Source organism: Ostrinia furnacalis, unplaced genomic scaffold, assembly GCF_004193835.3.
Source record: "Ostrinia furnacalis isolate ACB-3 unplaced genomic scaffold, ASM419383v2 OfSCF2503, whole genome shotgun sequence".
NCBI lineage: Eukaryota > Metazoa > Arthropoda > Insecta > Lepidoptera > Crambidae > Ostrinia > Ostrinia furnacalis.
The window spans coordinates 230-18431 of NW_021132742.1; the positions used below are offsets into that span (position 1 = coordinate 230).

Genomic DNA, 18202 nt, shown 5'->3' on the forward strand with positions numbered 1-18202 from the left:
CTTGATCATAGATACTTTGATAATTGGATAGCAGGTTTGGCTGAGATCAGGTTTTCGTGTATTTCCTAAAGGCGAGCGTACCAATGTGCCCCTAACCTGTATTTTGGAGCTCTTTGGAGGCACACAGTTAATGATGGATTAGCTGACTGTCGGTCGACCAAAGTTAGATGCCATAATATTATGTTCAGATCTGTTTTATTAATATTTATGGTCTTTCCATGTCATCCTACGGTCCAGGTTTTTAATGTAGGTTGATTGCAGCAATGTGTCGAGGTCTAGATTGGCCGGAGTATAAGTTGACGACGTCTTAAACGATAATATGGTGAAACTTCGGGACTTGCTCACATGCGCCACTTGGTCAGCCAAGCATTATTGGCATTTAGTTGACTTTACAACAGTCTAGTCGCTTTAAGATCACTGTTACATTTGAGGAAAGCCGCAACTTTCTGGTGTCTGGGCTGCTTTACTAGTAAATGTTGTAGAGTACCGGACCAAGTACAGAGACCTGGGGTACTCCAGCTCTGCAGCTAAAAAGATAAAATTTTGTCACGGAGTTTGATTTAAAACTGTCTGTCACTGAGATAAGACTCCATTATCATCACCGTTCAGTAGGTAGTAGAAGTGTGCTGGAAGGTACTTTTTAATTTTATAGAGTAGTCCTTTATGCTAAACCTAGCTGAAGCCGCAGCGAAAGCAGCCGTACAGGGTTCTTTCTCTTTCAAACATTGTACTGATTATGGTTGGTATGGTTTCTGCCAAAATTTATGGTCGGGTATACTATATTACATGGGTCATACTTAGAATAGACGAGAAAGAATGATCCTTTTCCATAATTTTAACAATACAAATATCAGATTAACTGAGCGATAGGAGGAGATTTCGTAGGGCGACTTGCCAGGCTTATGGATCATTTCCAAAGTTAAGAGACTTGCGAGGATCTCACTCTGTGTGTCATTGTCATGACCATGGACTGCATGGTGATCAGATCAAATGAAGGTGCTTTACGAGGGTCCATTTTGGCTATTTCTTTAGCTTAGCCAACTCTCTNCGACCGCCTTCGCCTTCGCCGCGACCTGATGGTTGAACATACATACGTGAGATTCAAACCCTTAGGCCCAGTTTTTTGATTCATAGTTAAAATAACAAATTGTTAAATTTTGTTACTAATGGTTAAATATTAACAAAATGTTAACTAATAGTTAAAAAATGTACTAAAAGTCAAGCTAACCATTGTTCGAAAAACATTTTTTTCTGATATTTAACCACTTGTCATTTGACATCTGTCAAATTTGACTATTGGTTATTTTAACTACGAATCAAAAAACCGGGCCTTAGGAAAGAAAACATCAGTCAAATTAGGAACAGCCAGAACAATTGCAAGAATAATAACAATCTAAGGCTGGTTAGAGTCACGCTGACGCACGCTGACCGTCAGCGCTGACAGCCGAAATGTATGGGGCTGGTTTTAGAGTCGCGCTGACCGCACGCTAACGGTCGCGTTTGATGTAAACTCAAACTCAGCCCACTGGTCCCTACATAGTAGTGATGCAACGAATACGAATATTCGTATTCGCCGAATAGTAGTCATTTACCGAATATTTGTATTCGGTGAAATAATAATTACGAATACAAATACCTACTTTTTTAAATTTTGTCACACACGTGTGTGTCTCCGAACACTATAGCCACAACGACATGACGGGAAACCCCCGGTCAGTATGTAACAAAGTAAAGTAAGTTCTCTTCCGGAAGTTGACAGTCTGTGATTGATTAGTTACAAAGTAAAGTGAGACAATACAAAAAAAAATGCCATTTGTAAATTTTAATCACTAAAACATTAACCATGATAAAAACAGTTAAATTTATGAGTATTTCATGACTATGTAGAGATATTCGTATTCGCCGAATAGTAGATTTAATATTAGTATTCGTAAAAGTAATACATATTCGTTACATCACTACTACATAGCCATATTTGCACGTGTCAGACAGACAGACAATATCCATATTATCCAAATCATTAATTTACCTGACACAAAAATACAATAGTTACTCAGTTTTTTTGCGAGAAAATTGAATTTGGCTGAAACAAAGCTTGACTGACAAAGACAAAATGTTCATAAAGTAATTACAAATATTCAAGTGATGTAATGAATAGTGACTCACGAGGTCTGTTGTTGGGCGCGCGCGCGCGTGTCTCGAGCTCCCCGTTGCCGGCAGCGGGTGGTTTCTTTTTCTTTTTCTCGCTGGTCTGCCACTCGCCCTGCAACAAAGCAACTCATAAATAACTCCTTGCATACTGCCCCCTCTATTCTATAAGGTTGGTTTTAGTGTCACGCGGACCGTCCGGTGCGGACCCGCTCCGCACGGCCAATCTGTATGAACTTCTAGGGAGCGTTTTAGAGTAATGCGGTCCGGAGGAACCGCTCCGCTCCCTAGCAGTTCATACAGACCAGCCTAATGTATGGCTGGATAGATGTCAGTTACTTAGTTACTATAGTTTGAGACCCAGAGAAAAATAAAGAATAGTTTTTTCATCCCGTTTCCATGTGAGAAGGGGGTCAAATCGTCGATTTGCGGCTGGTAAATTGGAAAGGATTGGTCCTACAGTGGAGACTAAAATGACCTGATCGTAATGGAACTACCATCATGAATTACCATCATAATTATGTAAACCCTGGTCTTCCTAATATAAATAAATAAATAAATAAGCTGGTCTTGAATAAAAGGTCTACAGGACGTGTGGTCCGTGGAGCAGTCAGAGTTGTAATAGGTATACAAACAGTTTACAATCTAGGCTTCATCGTAGAGAAATTGGAAAAAAAATACAAATTGGACCATAAGCCAAAATTAGTATACAAAGCATGACAAATTATATTACATTTACTCAATTTGACCAACATTCCTCATACTTGCCAGAGAGGTAGTTCCATTACTTTATATGCTAAAATCACCTCTATCTGAGCACCTGGAGAGCTCATATTTTATACTTCTCGTGATTTCCAGACAGGTAGTTCTATGGTTAGCTATTTCACGCCACAATCGCCTCTGTCTGCGCGGGCAGAGCTCATCATCATCATCTCAGCCATAGGACGTCCACTGCTGAACATAGGCCTCCCCCAATGCTATCCATGTTGCCCGGTTGGTAGCGGCCTGCGTCCAGCGCCTTCCTGCTACCTTTATGATGTCGTCGGTCCACATGGGCGCGGCCTCCACTCCAGAACCTTGCTGCCCCATCAGCCGTCAGTTCTGCGTACTATGTGCCCTGCCCATTGCCTTTATACCTGTATCCTGGGGCTCTCCTCGAGCAGCAGGTTGCAGGCGGCCACCATGTCGTTGTCGGAGTCGTGCAGCGCCGAACACACCTCTTCCTCCGTGCGACACGTCATCTCCATCAACTCAAGGACCTGGCACGAAGGATAATCAGTTTTCAACCGTATCTTAGAAGCATAAAGTTCAAATTAATGTGGGGTGTAAGAAATGTGTGATGAAGATTCTTGCAACGTCTAAAGCCTGGTCCGTGAGCACGTAGAATCCCGTCCAATGACCCCAAGCTGCCCATCCTTGTCGCTCGCACGTAATTATGTTGCTGTCGCGCTCGCACACTCACTGCGGGCGCGCGTCCCACAGTCGCCACAGCAATATAATTACGCGCGAGCGATAAGGATGGGTAGCTTGGGGTCATTGGACGGGATTCTACGTGCTCACGGACCAGGCTTTACAATATCTCCGGGCGCAAGTAAATAACGATCTGAAATCAGTAAGGGCCTTGCCACACTGGCGGATTGCAAGCGGAGCGGCGCTGCAGTCGCCAAAATGCTTAGAAAATGCCGCGGCGTTGCTACCCACAGAAAACGCTTGCAATCCGCCAGTGTGGCAAGGCCCTAAGGAATAGCTTTGCGCAAGGTTACATTACATGTGAAATAAATGAATATAATTCCATACTTTGAAGGCCCTGCTTATAATCAGGGCTTCTAACAAAAGCGAAAGTGCCCTATAGGACAGGAGCTTTATTTATTTATTTATTTATTTTTGGGAAACATACAGTTACAATATAATTTAACTTAGGTGCAGTAAGAAAACACATAAACCAATTAAGTTTCCACAGTTAAATATACACATAAAGTTGGGCAAACCATTATGAATAAAATTTTGTTGTAAAAAATATAAACTTATGTAAAAAAATAGTAAACAAAGTGACAAAAGAAAAATTATCAACTACCTAATTAATAAAGGAGCGAACTGCAAACATCACCCGACGCTCGCAATTTAATTTTAATTGCTTATTAAGTCTGACCAAATGATAGAAGAAGACTAGAAGACGCCACTCTATGATAGAAACATCATCCTGTCCCTAGGTACATGAATGTAAATGTAGATGGCAATAGCACTTCTTAACACTCGCTGCTTAGCACATATACCACAAATGTTAACTGTAATTTAATACTTTTCACTAAGGTTACAATCAACACGGAATTTCCCACTTCCACCAGAGCCGTGTGTGAAATACACAACATTAACGGGTCATTTCTCCGTAATGGTCCCTTCCACAATCGAGCAGCGATCGGAGCGACCCCTATTGTCTGAGGCTCCCACATTAACACATTCATGTATTGTACGCGCCACAGGTCGTTATGGAGTGGCGGATTGAGTAATGTTCTCATTATACAGAGATAGTACACAAGAAACAGTACATCAATCATTATTTGAAACAAAATAAGTACGACTTTTGTCGATCAACTGTTAATTTTACGTGCCAGTTGTGTATTTTTGAAGTAGTAATTCCTGTTATTCTAACCCCTGGACTTTCGGGCGACATTGATTTCACAGTGACCATGAAGTCTAACGACTAAAAGCACCGAAGTATATTTGTTTATTTTATTTATTTATGCCCGAATACTTGGCTACACACATCGCTTTAGCGCGGATCTTCGGGTTATCGCGATGTGTATGGCCCAGGGGCAAGATCGGCAAGACCTGGAGCGAGATCAAGCGAGAAGCTCAAGACCGAACGAGATGGAGGACTGTTGTGGACGCCCTCTGCCCCATCTAGGGGACATAGGACCATAAGTCAAAGTCATGGCCCAGAGGTAAGGAAAGAAAGAAAGAACTGAACCTGTCTTTTATGCAAAAAAGTTTACAAAGTACCATTTTTCTGGCACCACCATCATCAGGTCAGTTCATAGACTGACCGAGCAGTGACGAATAACTAGCTTTACTACCCAAAAAATAAAGTACAAAATGCAAACACACTCACCATTCTGCGGACGTCGGAAGCGTCTTCGCTTTTACGGTCTATCATGTGAGCCATCCGGAGCTGTTCTGTGGTTGCCTGGGAAACAAAAACATCGTATATTGATTGATAAACAATATTCACTCTTAGAATTACCACAGAATAATCATAAGTACTACGTACAGAAGTTTTACTTCGCGAAGGTATTTANCAAAACTACGCCACGTATAAAGCCCAATCATACGATTCGTCAATCTATACGAGTAGTTGCTTACATAAACATATATTTTTTATAATCCAAATCTTAAATAAAGCCACGAAAATATTTAGCAAATTGTTTTATTTATAAATTATGACACATTATATAGATATTTAATTTTTAGCGTTAAGAGTCGCATCTCAAACTAATTTGAAAATTATAAATAACTTGAAAAAATCGAACTGCCTAAGGCATCGTGGGTTCAATTCCTGCCTTAGGCAATTCGATTTTTTCAAGTTATTTATATTTTTTTAAAATATGACTCATTATGTTAAAAGACCTAACTAAATCTCGAGCACAGTATATGGGCGTATTTGCGTTAAAACGTAAAACGGTACATTAAACGACTTTTTCTAACTGATTTATTATTGATATAGCACATGATAACAATTAAAATAATTACATGCATAAATGAAGAGAGTAATCGCTTAAAATATTATATTTACGTTGTCATTTAAGTCTCTTTACGTTGAACAATATACATGAAATTATAGAAATATGCCGACGTAAAAGGGCAATGCGTAAAATCTCAAAATATATAAGAAAAATATAAAAATTGATAATAGCAGTAGCAAAAGCATTACATGTTAAGGCTAAATGTGAAATTTCATTAAATTCGTTTTAGTAGGTCAGAAGATATGACCCGAAAATATGGTTCTGGCCACTAAAATGGCTCTCCTGTAAAATTTACTTTTTTCACTTACGCCAGTATACGTAGGAGCCATCGACTTAGGTATTTAATATAATTAGCCAACTGATTTTGTGTTAACCTACCTGTGACTAGATTGATTTTATTTTATTGATAACAATTAATTTAAGTTCCGTGATCTTCTTACATAGGTACATTTTTCCATGGGCCCCTTTATTGAAACAAAAAGGGAAGGCGTCTCGTGAATGAGCCGCTTAAAAATGAAATACGTGTGTGGATGAATCGATTAATTATCAGAAGGGCTTAGTTTTGACCACGTTTTGACTACATACCTACCTACACGTTGTAGGTTTGCAATGCGAGCTCGTACCTACCGTATTTTCTCTTTTTATTTTAATCATTGTTAGATAGGTACCTAATTTATTACTACAGTAACATAGAAAAAACAACAATCAGTCAGTAGCGAATAAGGCGACACGTTGTAGGTTTGCAATGCGAGCTCGTACCGTATTTTCTCTTTTATTTTAATCATTGTTAGGTAGGTACCTAATTTATTACTACAGTAACATAGAAAAAAACAACAATCAGTCAGTAGCGAATAAGGCGAGTTCATAAAATCAAATCATACACAACTTTACAAACATTCAGGATTGCAGACTGAAAGCGACATCTAGACAAATAAGTACGAATAAAATTCACAGCCCCTGAGTCTGAGTGCTCACAGCATCGGGTTAGCGTTAAGTGGTCGACAGTGTAGATGTCGCTTTCTTTGGTTTCTAGTGCTAATTTGCTGAAATAGGGTAAGTAGGTACGATGTTGCCGATGTTTTCTTCATTCAATAATTAATTAGTATTGTTATAATGCCTTTGATACAATAACTNGTGGGCAATGGCAAGTCCTGATAGATGAGCCTGTTGCTAAAATACCACGGGATTTGGTAAATCAAACGTATGGCTTTTGTCTGGAAGCGCTCGATTATGTCGAGATTGGAGTTGGCAGCTGTTCCCCACAGCTGTATCCCGTAGGTCCAGATAGGTTTGTAGACCATCATTTTGCTACTGGTGTTCAGCTGTGACTGGCCTCCGACAAGCCACATCATGTTTCTTAGTTTGGCATCTAGGTGCTTCCTCTTTGTCCATATATGCTTTCTCCAGGTTAGCCTGCGGTCCAAGTGCAAGCCCAGATACCTAATGTCCTCAGCGGCTCAGCCTGAGGTATTTGGATACTATTAAGTTTAACCGGTGGGCAGGAGTTTCTTTTTAAAGTGAAGGTTACATGAACATGCACAGATTTTTCTCTGTTCGCTTTAATACGCCATGAATGGTACCATTTCTCCATTTCCGTCAGGCTTTCCTGGATATAGAATGAGGCCGTGACTGGATCGTCGTGTGTTGCCATTGTTACATTGTCGTCAGCAAAGGTTCCTGTGAATGTATTTGCAGTTGTTGGCAGGTCTGCGGTAAACAATAGGTATAGCACGGGCCCCAAGACACTACCCTNCCGTCCTTTAAATCATTTATTTCCCCAAAAGTCGTATTCAGACGACTAAAAATGTTTAAGGTAAGGGACATTTTTTAAAGATAACAACATTTCAAGTATACCAATCGATAGAGCCGAAAATTCTGAATCCGTTGGTATATATGTTACGGCTAAAGATAAGTGTGAACATAAACTTAAGTTTAGCCGGCTAAACTTAAGTTTATCTTCGACGAGGTGTTAATGTTAGTTTCTTTTATCTTTAGCCGGCTAAACTTAAGTGTAACCGCAGGCCCTTGGCTAAAAATGTAGAAGGAAATGGAAAAGGAAACAATGTAATAATGTTTACTATTTTGACACGAAAACTTTATTAACAAGTTCCGACGCTGTAGGTACTCCGGTCCACTATGACACTAACAATCTTCATACAAATGTTTCATACACCTATACCCGTACTGTTGTTCACAATATTTTGCAACAACAAGTCTGCTCTCTATGAAACTAATGTAAAATCGACGGTTGTTGCCGTAGTGGTTTTTAGATTGATTTTCGTGAAAACGGCGAGACCGGTATTGCCATAATATGAATGAATTCCACCTTTACTGTATATGCCGTTACCGCGGCGGAACGTGTTAAAAAATAATCACTTTCATTACACATACTTTTATGTACCTATGTAGGTATTCAAAATTACAATTATTACAATAACAAAATATTAATCACTTAAAACAATATCTACCTAATCATTAAAATAAAATAATAAGGAACCATTTGGTCATTACAATTGAATCTTCTGTAGGTATTTAAAATTACAAAATAAAACAAAATAAAACTGCGAGCGCGTTGTCTGCCCCCTCAAGCCCTCCGCCATCCTGGCGCGCCCATCGAATACATTTTTAGCCGTTTCGATTTGGCTAATGTGCACATTAGCCGGCTAAAGATGGAATATTACGACGCAAACTAACATGTTATCGAAGTTTAGCTGCTTCTCGAAGATAAACTTAAGTTTAGCCGGCTAATCTTAAGTTTATGTTCACAACTATCTTTAGCCGTAACATATATAACTCATTTTGGCCAAAATGTCCCTTACATTAATTGATACTTCCACCATCGATTTTCATGCAGGCAGAACTGTTACTTAGATATTATAGATTGTAACAAGTCCAAACTTGCACGGAAAGTTAGGTTTGTATTCTAATTTTCCGTATTTGATTGTGGCAAGTCGGTCAAATGGACGAAAACAGGAGCTGGACGGAAAACTGGCGCATATACCCTAATACAATTATCAAGTTCATATAGAGTCAGAAACTTCCTTGCACACAAATTTAAGCGCCATGGTCACGGAGTACCCAGTAACTGATAAAACTGAGGTCTACCCTCTTTCGCAGTCTTTTATTACTATAATAATATTATGTAAGTGTTGTGTGTCGAGAAAAGTTGCGAGAAAATAGTGAGTCGGTCAACACCAGTGGTACGGGAGGCAATCAAAATTTAAATTTATTTTCTAAGTTTTACTTCTACATATAGAATGTTTTAATATTTTTGGTAAAAATGTAAAAATATTATTTATTTATTTATCTTTATTATAAAAAACACATACACAATAAATACAATAATGATGTGCTAAGTACCTAAATCCTATTCTATGGATGTAGGTAGGTCTAGGTAGGTACCTACCTATGTTTGTTAATCTTTCACGCAACAAGTAGGTACTGGACGGATTTTGATGAAACTTTACATTATTATTGTTTATAGGTACCTACATCAGAATTAATAATAAGTAGGTTTTTACATAATATCTATGCAATAAATTATGACGATCTGTGACAAGCTAAATTTCACGCGGGTGAAGCCGTTAGTGTAGGTAGGTATATTGTGTTATTAAAGAGGAAACTTTACCGTTTTCCAGTTTGAGAAATGTGAAAATCCTCATGTGATTGCAAACCTAATTCAGAAAACATACGAAACCACCACGAATACACTCACTAAAGTAATAATAGGCACGCTATGTAAGCCTGTATCTGTTTTGTTACAGAAATACACTGCACAATTTGTTTTGCGACGAAGCAGATTTACAAACACGCAGCGTATACAAACAACGCGGGAAGACGCAACTCGACGAGTTACCGGTTGAGTGAGGTGCCTCTAACTGTACGTTGCCGCGTTGCGGTGCGGGGAGCGCGGGAGCGGGAGACGCGCCCGCGCATAGCGGAATGCGCGGTTGCGCGGTGAGACAGCGTGGCGGTGACGTCATCAAAGGCGTTTCTAATCACGCTTCACTTCTTGTCGAAGTTCATTGTCTTGTCGGTTGGTTATAGTTTCGTACAATGCACTACGTGAAAGGTGCGGTAGTTTTCAAAATTCAAATTATTTTTTTTTAAACTCCATGTAGGGTTTATTCCTCTTTAATCACCTGGGCTGGTTGAAATCAGCCGAGTGTCCATATTATCCACCCACTTTAGTGTCCTTTGAATATAATCACCTAGGTGTTCAAGATCGACTCCAGTTAAATTATTATTTTAGTATCCTAAGATCACAAATGTCATGTATAAATAGGTAAATCGCACCTTCTCTAAAAAATAACATGCACATTTTGTTTGTTAGGTAGGTAGGTACTAGTTGTTTTTTCAGAGTGTTTGTGCCTCTAGCATCCGATACTATTTAGTCACAAACACTATTTAACTACATTTTCGACCCTTTTAACTGCAAAAATCAATCAAAAGTAGTTATAATTAACTAAGGGCATATCGGGCATAAAACTACTTTTGCGTGATTTTTGCTGTGAAAAGTGGTTTTACCGGTTATGAGCATTGACTGTAACATAATAGTACTGTTTGCATTTATTTAACAGGATCCCACTATCCCCACTTGCCAAAGAAAATATTTTAACGTGTATAACGGTACGAGACAATGTAAGTAGGTACTTCGAATGTAAGGAAATTCGTAATCTTTCGCTAATAGTATTATGAATACACCAACCAACCAAAGGTGACTCATTCGATCCTTAAGTCACAAAATATTGATGTAGGCGTAAATCGTCCGAAGCCCGCGCTCCGCCTGCGCCCCCTGAGCACGTGAGGCGGGGGCTAATGAGACAAACGAGATTACTGCGGCTCAGAAGCCTCGCGAACTAATAATCCACTATATAAGTGCCGGAACCGCTTCGTTTGAAGCATTGAAATCCTGGGACGTAGCGACGCCCCCAGAACCGATACTAACCACCAAGTGATAAACTTGCAGTTTTTTGGCCAGTGGAACCAGCAGTGCAGTCAAGATGGTGTACAACTTTAAAGTGTTCAAAAAGTGCGCGCCCAACGGCAAGATCACCCTCTACATGGCCAAGCGGGACTTCATCGACCACATCTCATACGTGGAGCCGATAGGTGCGTGTGCGACGTGGCCTGCCCGATGATGGGCTGACGCAAGTGCTGTGTGTGGTGCGATATTCTCAGCCAGAGACTTGCATCTACTAATATTTAGCTTAGTACGAGGGGCCAACGGGAGTATTAAAAATTTGACAAATAACAAATTACTAATCATTAAAAAAAATCTATTCTGTGACCAGCCAGAGTCGAATCCTGAGGTCGAATCCGAAGTCTGAAAACATTGAATTTAAATGAATTTAATATTGTTTAAGCTAGGTACATACTCGTAATATAGTAATATCCTTACTCATCATCATCATCGTCACAGTCATAGGACGTCCACTGCTGAACATAGGCCTCCCCCAATCTCCCCCAATGCTTTCCATGTTGCCCGGTTGTTAGCGGCCTGCGTCCAGCGCCTTCTTGCTACCTATATCCTCACTAGGACTGAAAAAAAATCCATGTTAGATAAGTACCTACATGATACAAAAATTTATGTAACTACCTACCTTTCTTTACGTATATTCGGCAATTTATTTTATTGTATTCTCCACCAAATTATATTTCATTTATTACACATTTAACCTCAGATCATTATGATCTGAGCATTTAACATTTATGGACTTTCACTTTGATTAGCGAGAGAAGTAGAGAGTGTACCTACATACATCGATGCTGACGGTGCAGTAGGTAGGAATTAGGATATAGGTACGATCGTGCTCGTACAGTTTTGTTGGAAAAAGCAAAGCTACTTAAGTAACTTCAAGAATAAACAATAAACTAGGAACAAGTGCATACCTACCTAACTACCCTGGCGCACGCGGCCACAGCTGCGGCGATCCATCAGTGTAACCCATTATTGCCCCACTTCCCCCTATCCTCTATTGAGGAGGTTTGTTCTTCGACGCTTCTAAGAATGATGACTACAACTTCCTCGTATTTACTCGTAGTTTTTTTAAAATAGTTACCTGGTTATACTTATCACATGCATGAGTCATTGCAGATGATTTTACATAACATCTAAAGCGTAAATAATACCTATGTCATTTGAGATTTTCTTTTAATTTATTAATATGTAAGCGCGAATTTTTTATCAATGGAACATAGGAGGAATATAATTTATGTATAATTTAAATGAATGAGAGTTAAATTATTATAGACTGAATGAATAATTTATTTTTAGTAAAATGCAGCTTGATAATAAATGTCCCGCAGACGGCGTGGTGCTGCTGGACGAGGAGTACGTGCGCGGGCGCAAGGTGTTCGGGCAGGTGGTGTGCACGTTCCGCTACGGCCGCGAGGAGGACGAGGTCATGGGGCTCAACTTCTACAAGGAGCTGTTCCTCGCCTCCGAGCAGATCTACCCGCCGCCCGAGAAGAGGCCCTACGAACTCTCCAAGACGCAGGTCGAGGCCCATTACGATTTCATTTATCCAAGATTCAATAGTTCATGTTTTCTTAACATAATCACAGAATAATAATAAGTACTTCGTACAGAAGATTTTCTTCGCAAAGGTATTTAAAAAAAATATGCTCAATATCGTTAACAATATGGTGTAATTTAGCTTGTCTCAAGAGTCGAGCACCATTTTGTTGACAAACGTCAGTGATCGGTACTGCGCCGAAGACATAGGGCTGACTTCGGTAAAATGATGTGTGACGTGAGGTGCCAAACTGCAAAAAATGGCGGAGGAAATACATGAATAGGCATGAATATTATATTTTGTGTTTCTAATATTATTCAGGCAGTTAAAAAATACTGCACAGTATTAATTGCACCACCGTTTTTACATATGGTTTAATGTCTTTACAATGCAAATGGGTGAAGAATACGTGCGTGCGTCAATACTCGCTCGTGATTGTCCTGTCGATTTGGTATCTCAGGAGGGGTAGTCGCGCGTGTTTTGTTTTCGATGCAAACTCGCGGAGATGAACAGGCCCATAATGCAGCTGCTTACATGAAGCGTTACCAATTTGGCGAGTTATAAATAGGGCGAGTTTTGAAATGTATCATTTCTAACGTACTAGCTTCAACTATTAAAATTATTTATACAGGAGCGTTTGATAAAGAAGCTGGGGTCGGGCGCGGTGGCGTTCCGGCTGGCGGTGCCGGCGGGCGCGCCCGGCTCCGTCACGCTGCAGCCGGGGCTGGAGGACGAGGGCGAGCCCTGCGGCGTGCACTACTACGTCAAGCTCTTCGTGGGCGACTCCGAGATCGACCGCTCGCACAGACGGTAATCATCGGCGGCAGCGCAGCACTAGAATGCCACTTTGTCAAAAGTCATGTTGAAGTGTCCTGGGGTAGATAGGGCGGCTATTATATAGGGGGCGCTGTTTAATTTTTCATACAAAATTTTTCGATGACACTTTGAATACGCAAACGAAACGAACTCGAAAGTTTTTCGTACTAGAGGTACTGTATACAGATAACAGTTAAGTTACAGTCAGACCCGCTGTTTGTGAGTGAACCTCCGAGCTGCTGAGATTGTCAGGCTGGGCTTGGGGCTCGTTTCATTCTCGTCAAGAATAATTATGAGTGCGGTATGATTGGCTTGTGATCCTGACGCTTGCGCGGGCGTGTGGCAGGAGCACGGTGGCGCTGGGCATCCGCAAGGTGCAGTTCGCGCCGGCCAAGGCGGGCCCGCAGCCCTGCACGGTGGTGCGCAAGGACTTCGTGCTGTCGCCGGGGCAGCTCGAGCTCGAGCTCACGCTGGACAAGCAGGTAGGTGCCGCCTCATTCCACCGATTGACGCGTTCTTTCTTCTCTTAAGTTTAATAAATAACGCACAATGGACTTGTGTAACCTAAGATATGCTGATAAGTAATTTGGCGAATTTTGATCGGATGATAATATTATATCATTTATATCCGTGTTCGCTCCAGCTGTACATGCACGGGGAGACGGTGGCGGTGAACATGTGCGTGCGCAACCACAGTAACAAGGTGGTGAAGAAGATCAAGGCCAGCATCCAGCAGGGCGTGGACGTGGTGCTGTTCCAGAACGGCCAGTACCGCAACGTCGTCGCCAGCGTCGAAACGCAGTCAGTAGCTTCAATCCCAACATCGAATTAATTTCATCAACTAAGAAGTGTGGTTACTTTTGGAACACGCCAAAGTGATGTGACTTATTATTATCAGTTTGCCTCTTTTCCGTTTCATTTACCCACGTCTGACATTGGAAAACTTAACAAAATTGTGATTAAATAATTTATTTTAGTATTAATTTACTTTAAATTTTCCAAGGGAGCTTGATCCGAACTATTCACAAGTTGACTCGTTTTCATATTATTGGTCAAACGTATCCGTTGTGTAATTTGGCGAGCGTGTTGCAGGGACGGCTGCCCGCTGCAGCCGGGCTCCAGCCTGCAGAAGGTGCTGCACCTGACGCCGGCGCTGGCCAGCAACCGCGACAAGCGCGGCATCGCGCTGGACGGCCAGCTCAAGCGCGCCGACACCACGCTCGCCTCCACCACCTTGTGCGTGCTGCCTTTGCTGTTTTGTTTTATTTCATTCACCTTGTTATTCACATACCTACTGTCATCATATTATTTTACTCGTATAATATTGAGCCACGTATGTAGCTTCTTTGAGTGACATTAAGGCTGGTTTCATTTCATGGCATTATTGACATGCTAAAGCTTTGTCGCAGACAACATTCCTTAATTCAAAGAAGATGTTGTTTCATGACAGCTGGCTACCAGTTGGCAAAACTTAATTACAAGGAATTTTTCAGTATCGGTATTTGCACTACTTAATTGCACTGTAGGTATTGTGATAGTTTGACAGTGCATGTGTTTGTAGATTGCTGGACCCGGACCAGCGCGACGCGTTCGGCATCGTGGTGAGCTACAGCGCGAAGGTGAAGCTGTACCTGGGCGCGCTGAGCGGCGAGCTGGTGGCCGAGCTGCCCTTCATCCTCATGCACCCCAAGGTAGGTCCGTGGCCGGCGCCGTTGTAGGTATACCAGAGCACCGTAAGCATCGAATTTCCGTGTACATATAGGTAACTAGTAGTAGGCGCGGATCCACCGTTGTGGGCACTGTGGGCATGCCCACAACCCTAATTTGCTTGTTTTAATTATGATCTATTGAAAGATCGATAGGATGATAATAAAAACGTCTGACTGATGAGCCTTTAAAAAATCGAGCATGAGTTCGAACTCCAAGCCAACTCTCACTTTGCTAATTTTTGGTGGCTGTGCCCACAACCTTTTTTGAGGGCTGGATCCGCGCCTGACTAGTAGTCTAACAAAATCATACATCTCATGGCACCATTATCACAGGCATCATTGCAGTCGTTAGTGCAAAACGGGGCTCGTGGTATTTAAGCAGCAGTAAATCTTGAGCATTTATATTATACCTACCTACTTTAGCACCAAACTGTCATCTTTGAATCCTGTTTAAAAAAAATATCCTTGGACATTTTACACTACGCTTCTAGTCCCAAACTAAGCAAAGCTTGTACCTACTGTGGGTACTAGACTCAGATCATAGAAGGGAAGTACTACATAACATACTTACTTAAATACTTTATTTTTTGTAAATACATACATTATTATACATAGTAACACCCAGACCCGTCACAGAAATTAAAATTCATCATTTCAATTTCTGCCCGGCCGGGAATCGAACCCGGCCGGGACCTCTCGGCGTAGTAGCAAGTAGTCCGTTCCGAATCACTACACCAAAAGGCCGTTTAGTTACCAGATAAGTGCTTGCACAGTTAGATAAGTTGATTATCCTGGTAATATAGTAACTTAATTTTAATGCTTTCATTGTACAGAAAAGCATAGTTGTTTTAGGGTTTTCGCTGCGTCTACGAGTCTTCCGTGTGATAAGGTGCGTGCCAATATTTTAGTCTATTGATCGGAATCAGTTTTAAATTTTATTTAAACGGTAATATTTAGCGGAAAGAGAGTTAGGCTGAGTTGCACCACCTTACTTTGACCGTAACTATAACAATAACCGGTGCCGCGGTGCTTTTTGTATAGAGTTAGACAGATTTATGACGTTTGTCAAAGTTAAAGTAAGATGGTGCAACCCAGTCTTAGTTAGTAAAAACTATCGTTAATGTTTTGACCATGGAGAAAGAAGTTCCTGGTTAAAAAAATGCTCTTTTATCAACAGTAAAAAGAAAAACCATTCAAAATCAAAATAAAAAATATTTATTCAGTTTAGACCATAAGTGGCACTTATGAACGTCAAATATAGCAAACACTAAAAAGAAAAGGTAGCCCTAATGGGGCACTTTACATGTCTCCTTATCTTTTGGGCCCTACCAGCGCTTCGAGTTCGTATAAAATGCTTATATGCGTATCATGATTACCAGGAGGGGCGCGCCAAGATCATCCACGCCGACAGCCAGGCCGACGTGGAGATGTTCCGCCAGGACACCGTCCACCACCAGGAGAGCGTCGAGGTGTACTAGCTCCGCGCCGCCGCCGCCGCCGCCGCCGCTGCCGCCGCCGCGCGCGCGTGTCCTATCATTACCTCAAGAGTATACAATTTCTAAACGCAGAAGCGTATATTATTTTGTGCTAATATAATAAGCTCTCGATATTTCATATGTTAGTTTGATGTCTGAATAAGGAATGCCAATTGCTAAGAATAATTTTATTCATTCATTACTTATAACAGATTTGAATGAAGAAAGACGTAAATAGGTAGGTACCTACCTATCTAGATGTGCATGTGGATTGAGTGATCCTTGCTTCAATCTTAACAAAAATCTAGGAAGGTTTAGTTAAAATATATTAAAAACATTGCATTTTGTATCTGTGTGTCTTGCTTCAATTAAATAATTAAAATAAATTCTAAGCAAGTGTAAGTAACAAAGTTAAAAGTCTTTCTTTCTTTCTTTGTAGGTGAATGGCCCACAGTTTTAGCTAGGTACCCATTTCCGGTCATGTTGTCTTGTTCTATCGCAAAGAATACCGTTTGATGAGAGCGAGAGAAAAAAACGGAAATAGGTAGCTGGAAATGTGGGCTAAAGGTTTCGTTTCATTTCAAACCATTACAAAAGTAGGTAATTGACATTTTTAATGTTTACTTAAGTTGAAGATTATTAAATTTTATCGAATCAAGAATTGATAAAAATAATTTATACAACATGCTTAAAAAAACTTATCTAAACTTGTACTTTATAAATAAAGGTTTATTTATCAAATTGTATTCTTTCTAATCCATTAAATGCAAGTCCAAATCTATTATATTTTTGCGGCCTTGCGCTCTTGGAACTTATTAGTAAGACTAATCTGTGGCATATTTTTACTACAAAGATTATAAAATTCGTTAAACTCTCTTTAAGCAGTGGCGCCGTCCCGGTGAGTCGAAAATTAATGTCGAAATGCAATAGTCTTCCTATGGTTTTGCTCCGGCTATCACCAGTTGGCGCTACTGTCTTACTTATGTATACTTATTAACCTCTAGCTAGACCTCGACGACCGCGCGCAATGAAGGAATACTATTATCAAAAGTTAGGATTTATTTAAGAAAGGTCTACAAAATAAATGACGAGTACTACGACCGAGAGTTTATAGAATGATTATTAAAAAACAAACAATTATAGTTCAAACAAGTCAAACATCAAAGTAGGTAAATTATGAGTATGTATCTACCTAGGTATATTAAATTAAACGACGAACCGCAAACTGAAATGATAAAGCGTAGCGTTTGATTGTTCACGCGATGGCGCTCGCGAACAAACACCCGCTGATTGTCGGTAATGCCCCCCGCTCCTGCCCCCCGGTTTGCCCCTGCCAAACGAAGCTAATAATTGAATTAAAATCGCTAAAGTTGATTGTTTCGCTGGCCGCTGGTTGAAGAGTAAACATTCCGGCCGCCACGACCTAGGTACAGCTGTGTAGTTTTGTAGAATGCTCTGTAATGGTCTCGGTGTCAGTTGAGATCGAGGAACGCGGGTTTGAACCCCACCGTGCTGCTAAACTATTATAGTAAACCCACTTGTAACACAAGCATTTAGCTTACCACGAGGGATTAACGGGACTATTCGTAATTTTTGTTACCCAAATTACTAATATTCAAAGAAACAGCAGAATAAAGAAGGAAGGAACAGCTCGGTGTGGGGTTTCTATCTAAATGGCATTACCACAAGCACAAATTACTCAACCTTAATTAAATACGGGGAAACATTATTTGGACTTTATTTTTTTCTCCTGAATGTGAATGACAATACCTATCCTATACGAATACCAACTACAA

General features: G+C 40.6%; 2 protein-coding genes across 2 annotated transcripts; one reads left to right on the plus strand and one right to left on the minus strand.

Moving 5' to 3' along the window:
• Positions 1-1020: 1020 nt before the first annotated feature.
• On the minus strand, positions 1021-5333 carry LOC114355770 (protein lingerer-like). The gene is made up of 4 exons (XM_028308789.1): positions 5258-5333; positions 3285-3407; positions 2167-2263; positions 1021-1073 (listed from the first exon to the last, which is right to left on the minus strand). Exons 1-4 carry the CDS (start codon positions 5309-5311, stop codon positions 1021-1023), a joined length of 327 nt encoding a protein of 108 aa, XP_028164590.1. The 5' UTR covers positions 5312-5333.
• A 5449-nt stretch (positions 5334-10782) lies between these two features.
• Positions 10783-16975, plus strand: Arr1 (arrestin 1). Its single transcript, XM_028308792.1, has 8 exons — positions 10783-11000; positions 12198-12388; positions 13038-13216; positions 13569-13704; positions 13866-14023; positions 14315-14458; positions 14784-14913; positions 16311-16975. Exons 1-8 carry the CDS (start codon positions 10892-10894, stop codon positions 16407-16409), a joined length of 1146 nt encoding a protein of 381 aa, XP_028164593.1. The 5' UTR covers positions 10783-10891; the 3' UTR covers positions 16410-16975.
• Positions 16976-18202: the final 1227 nt, after the last annotated feature.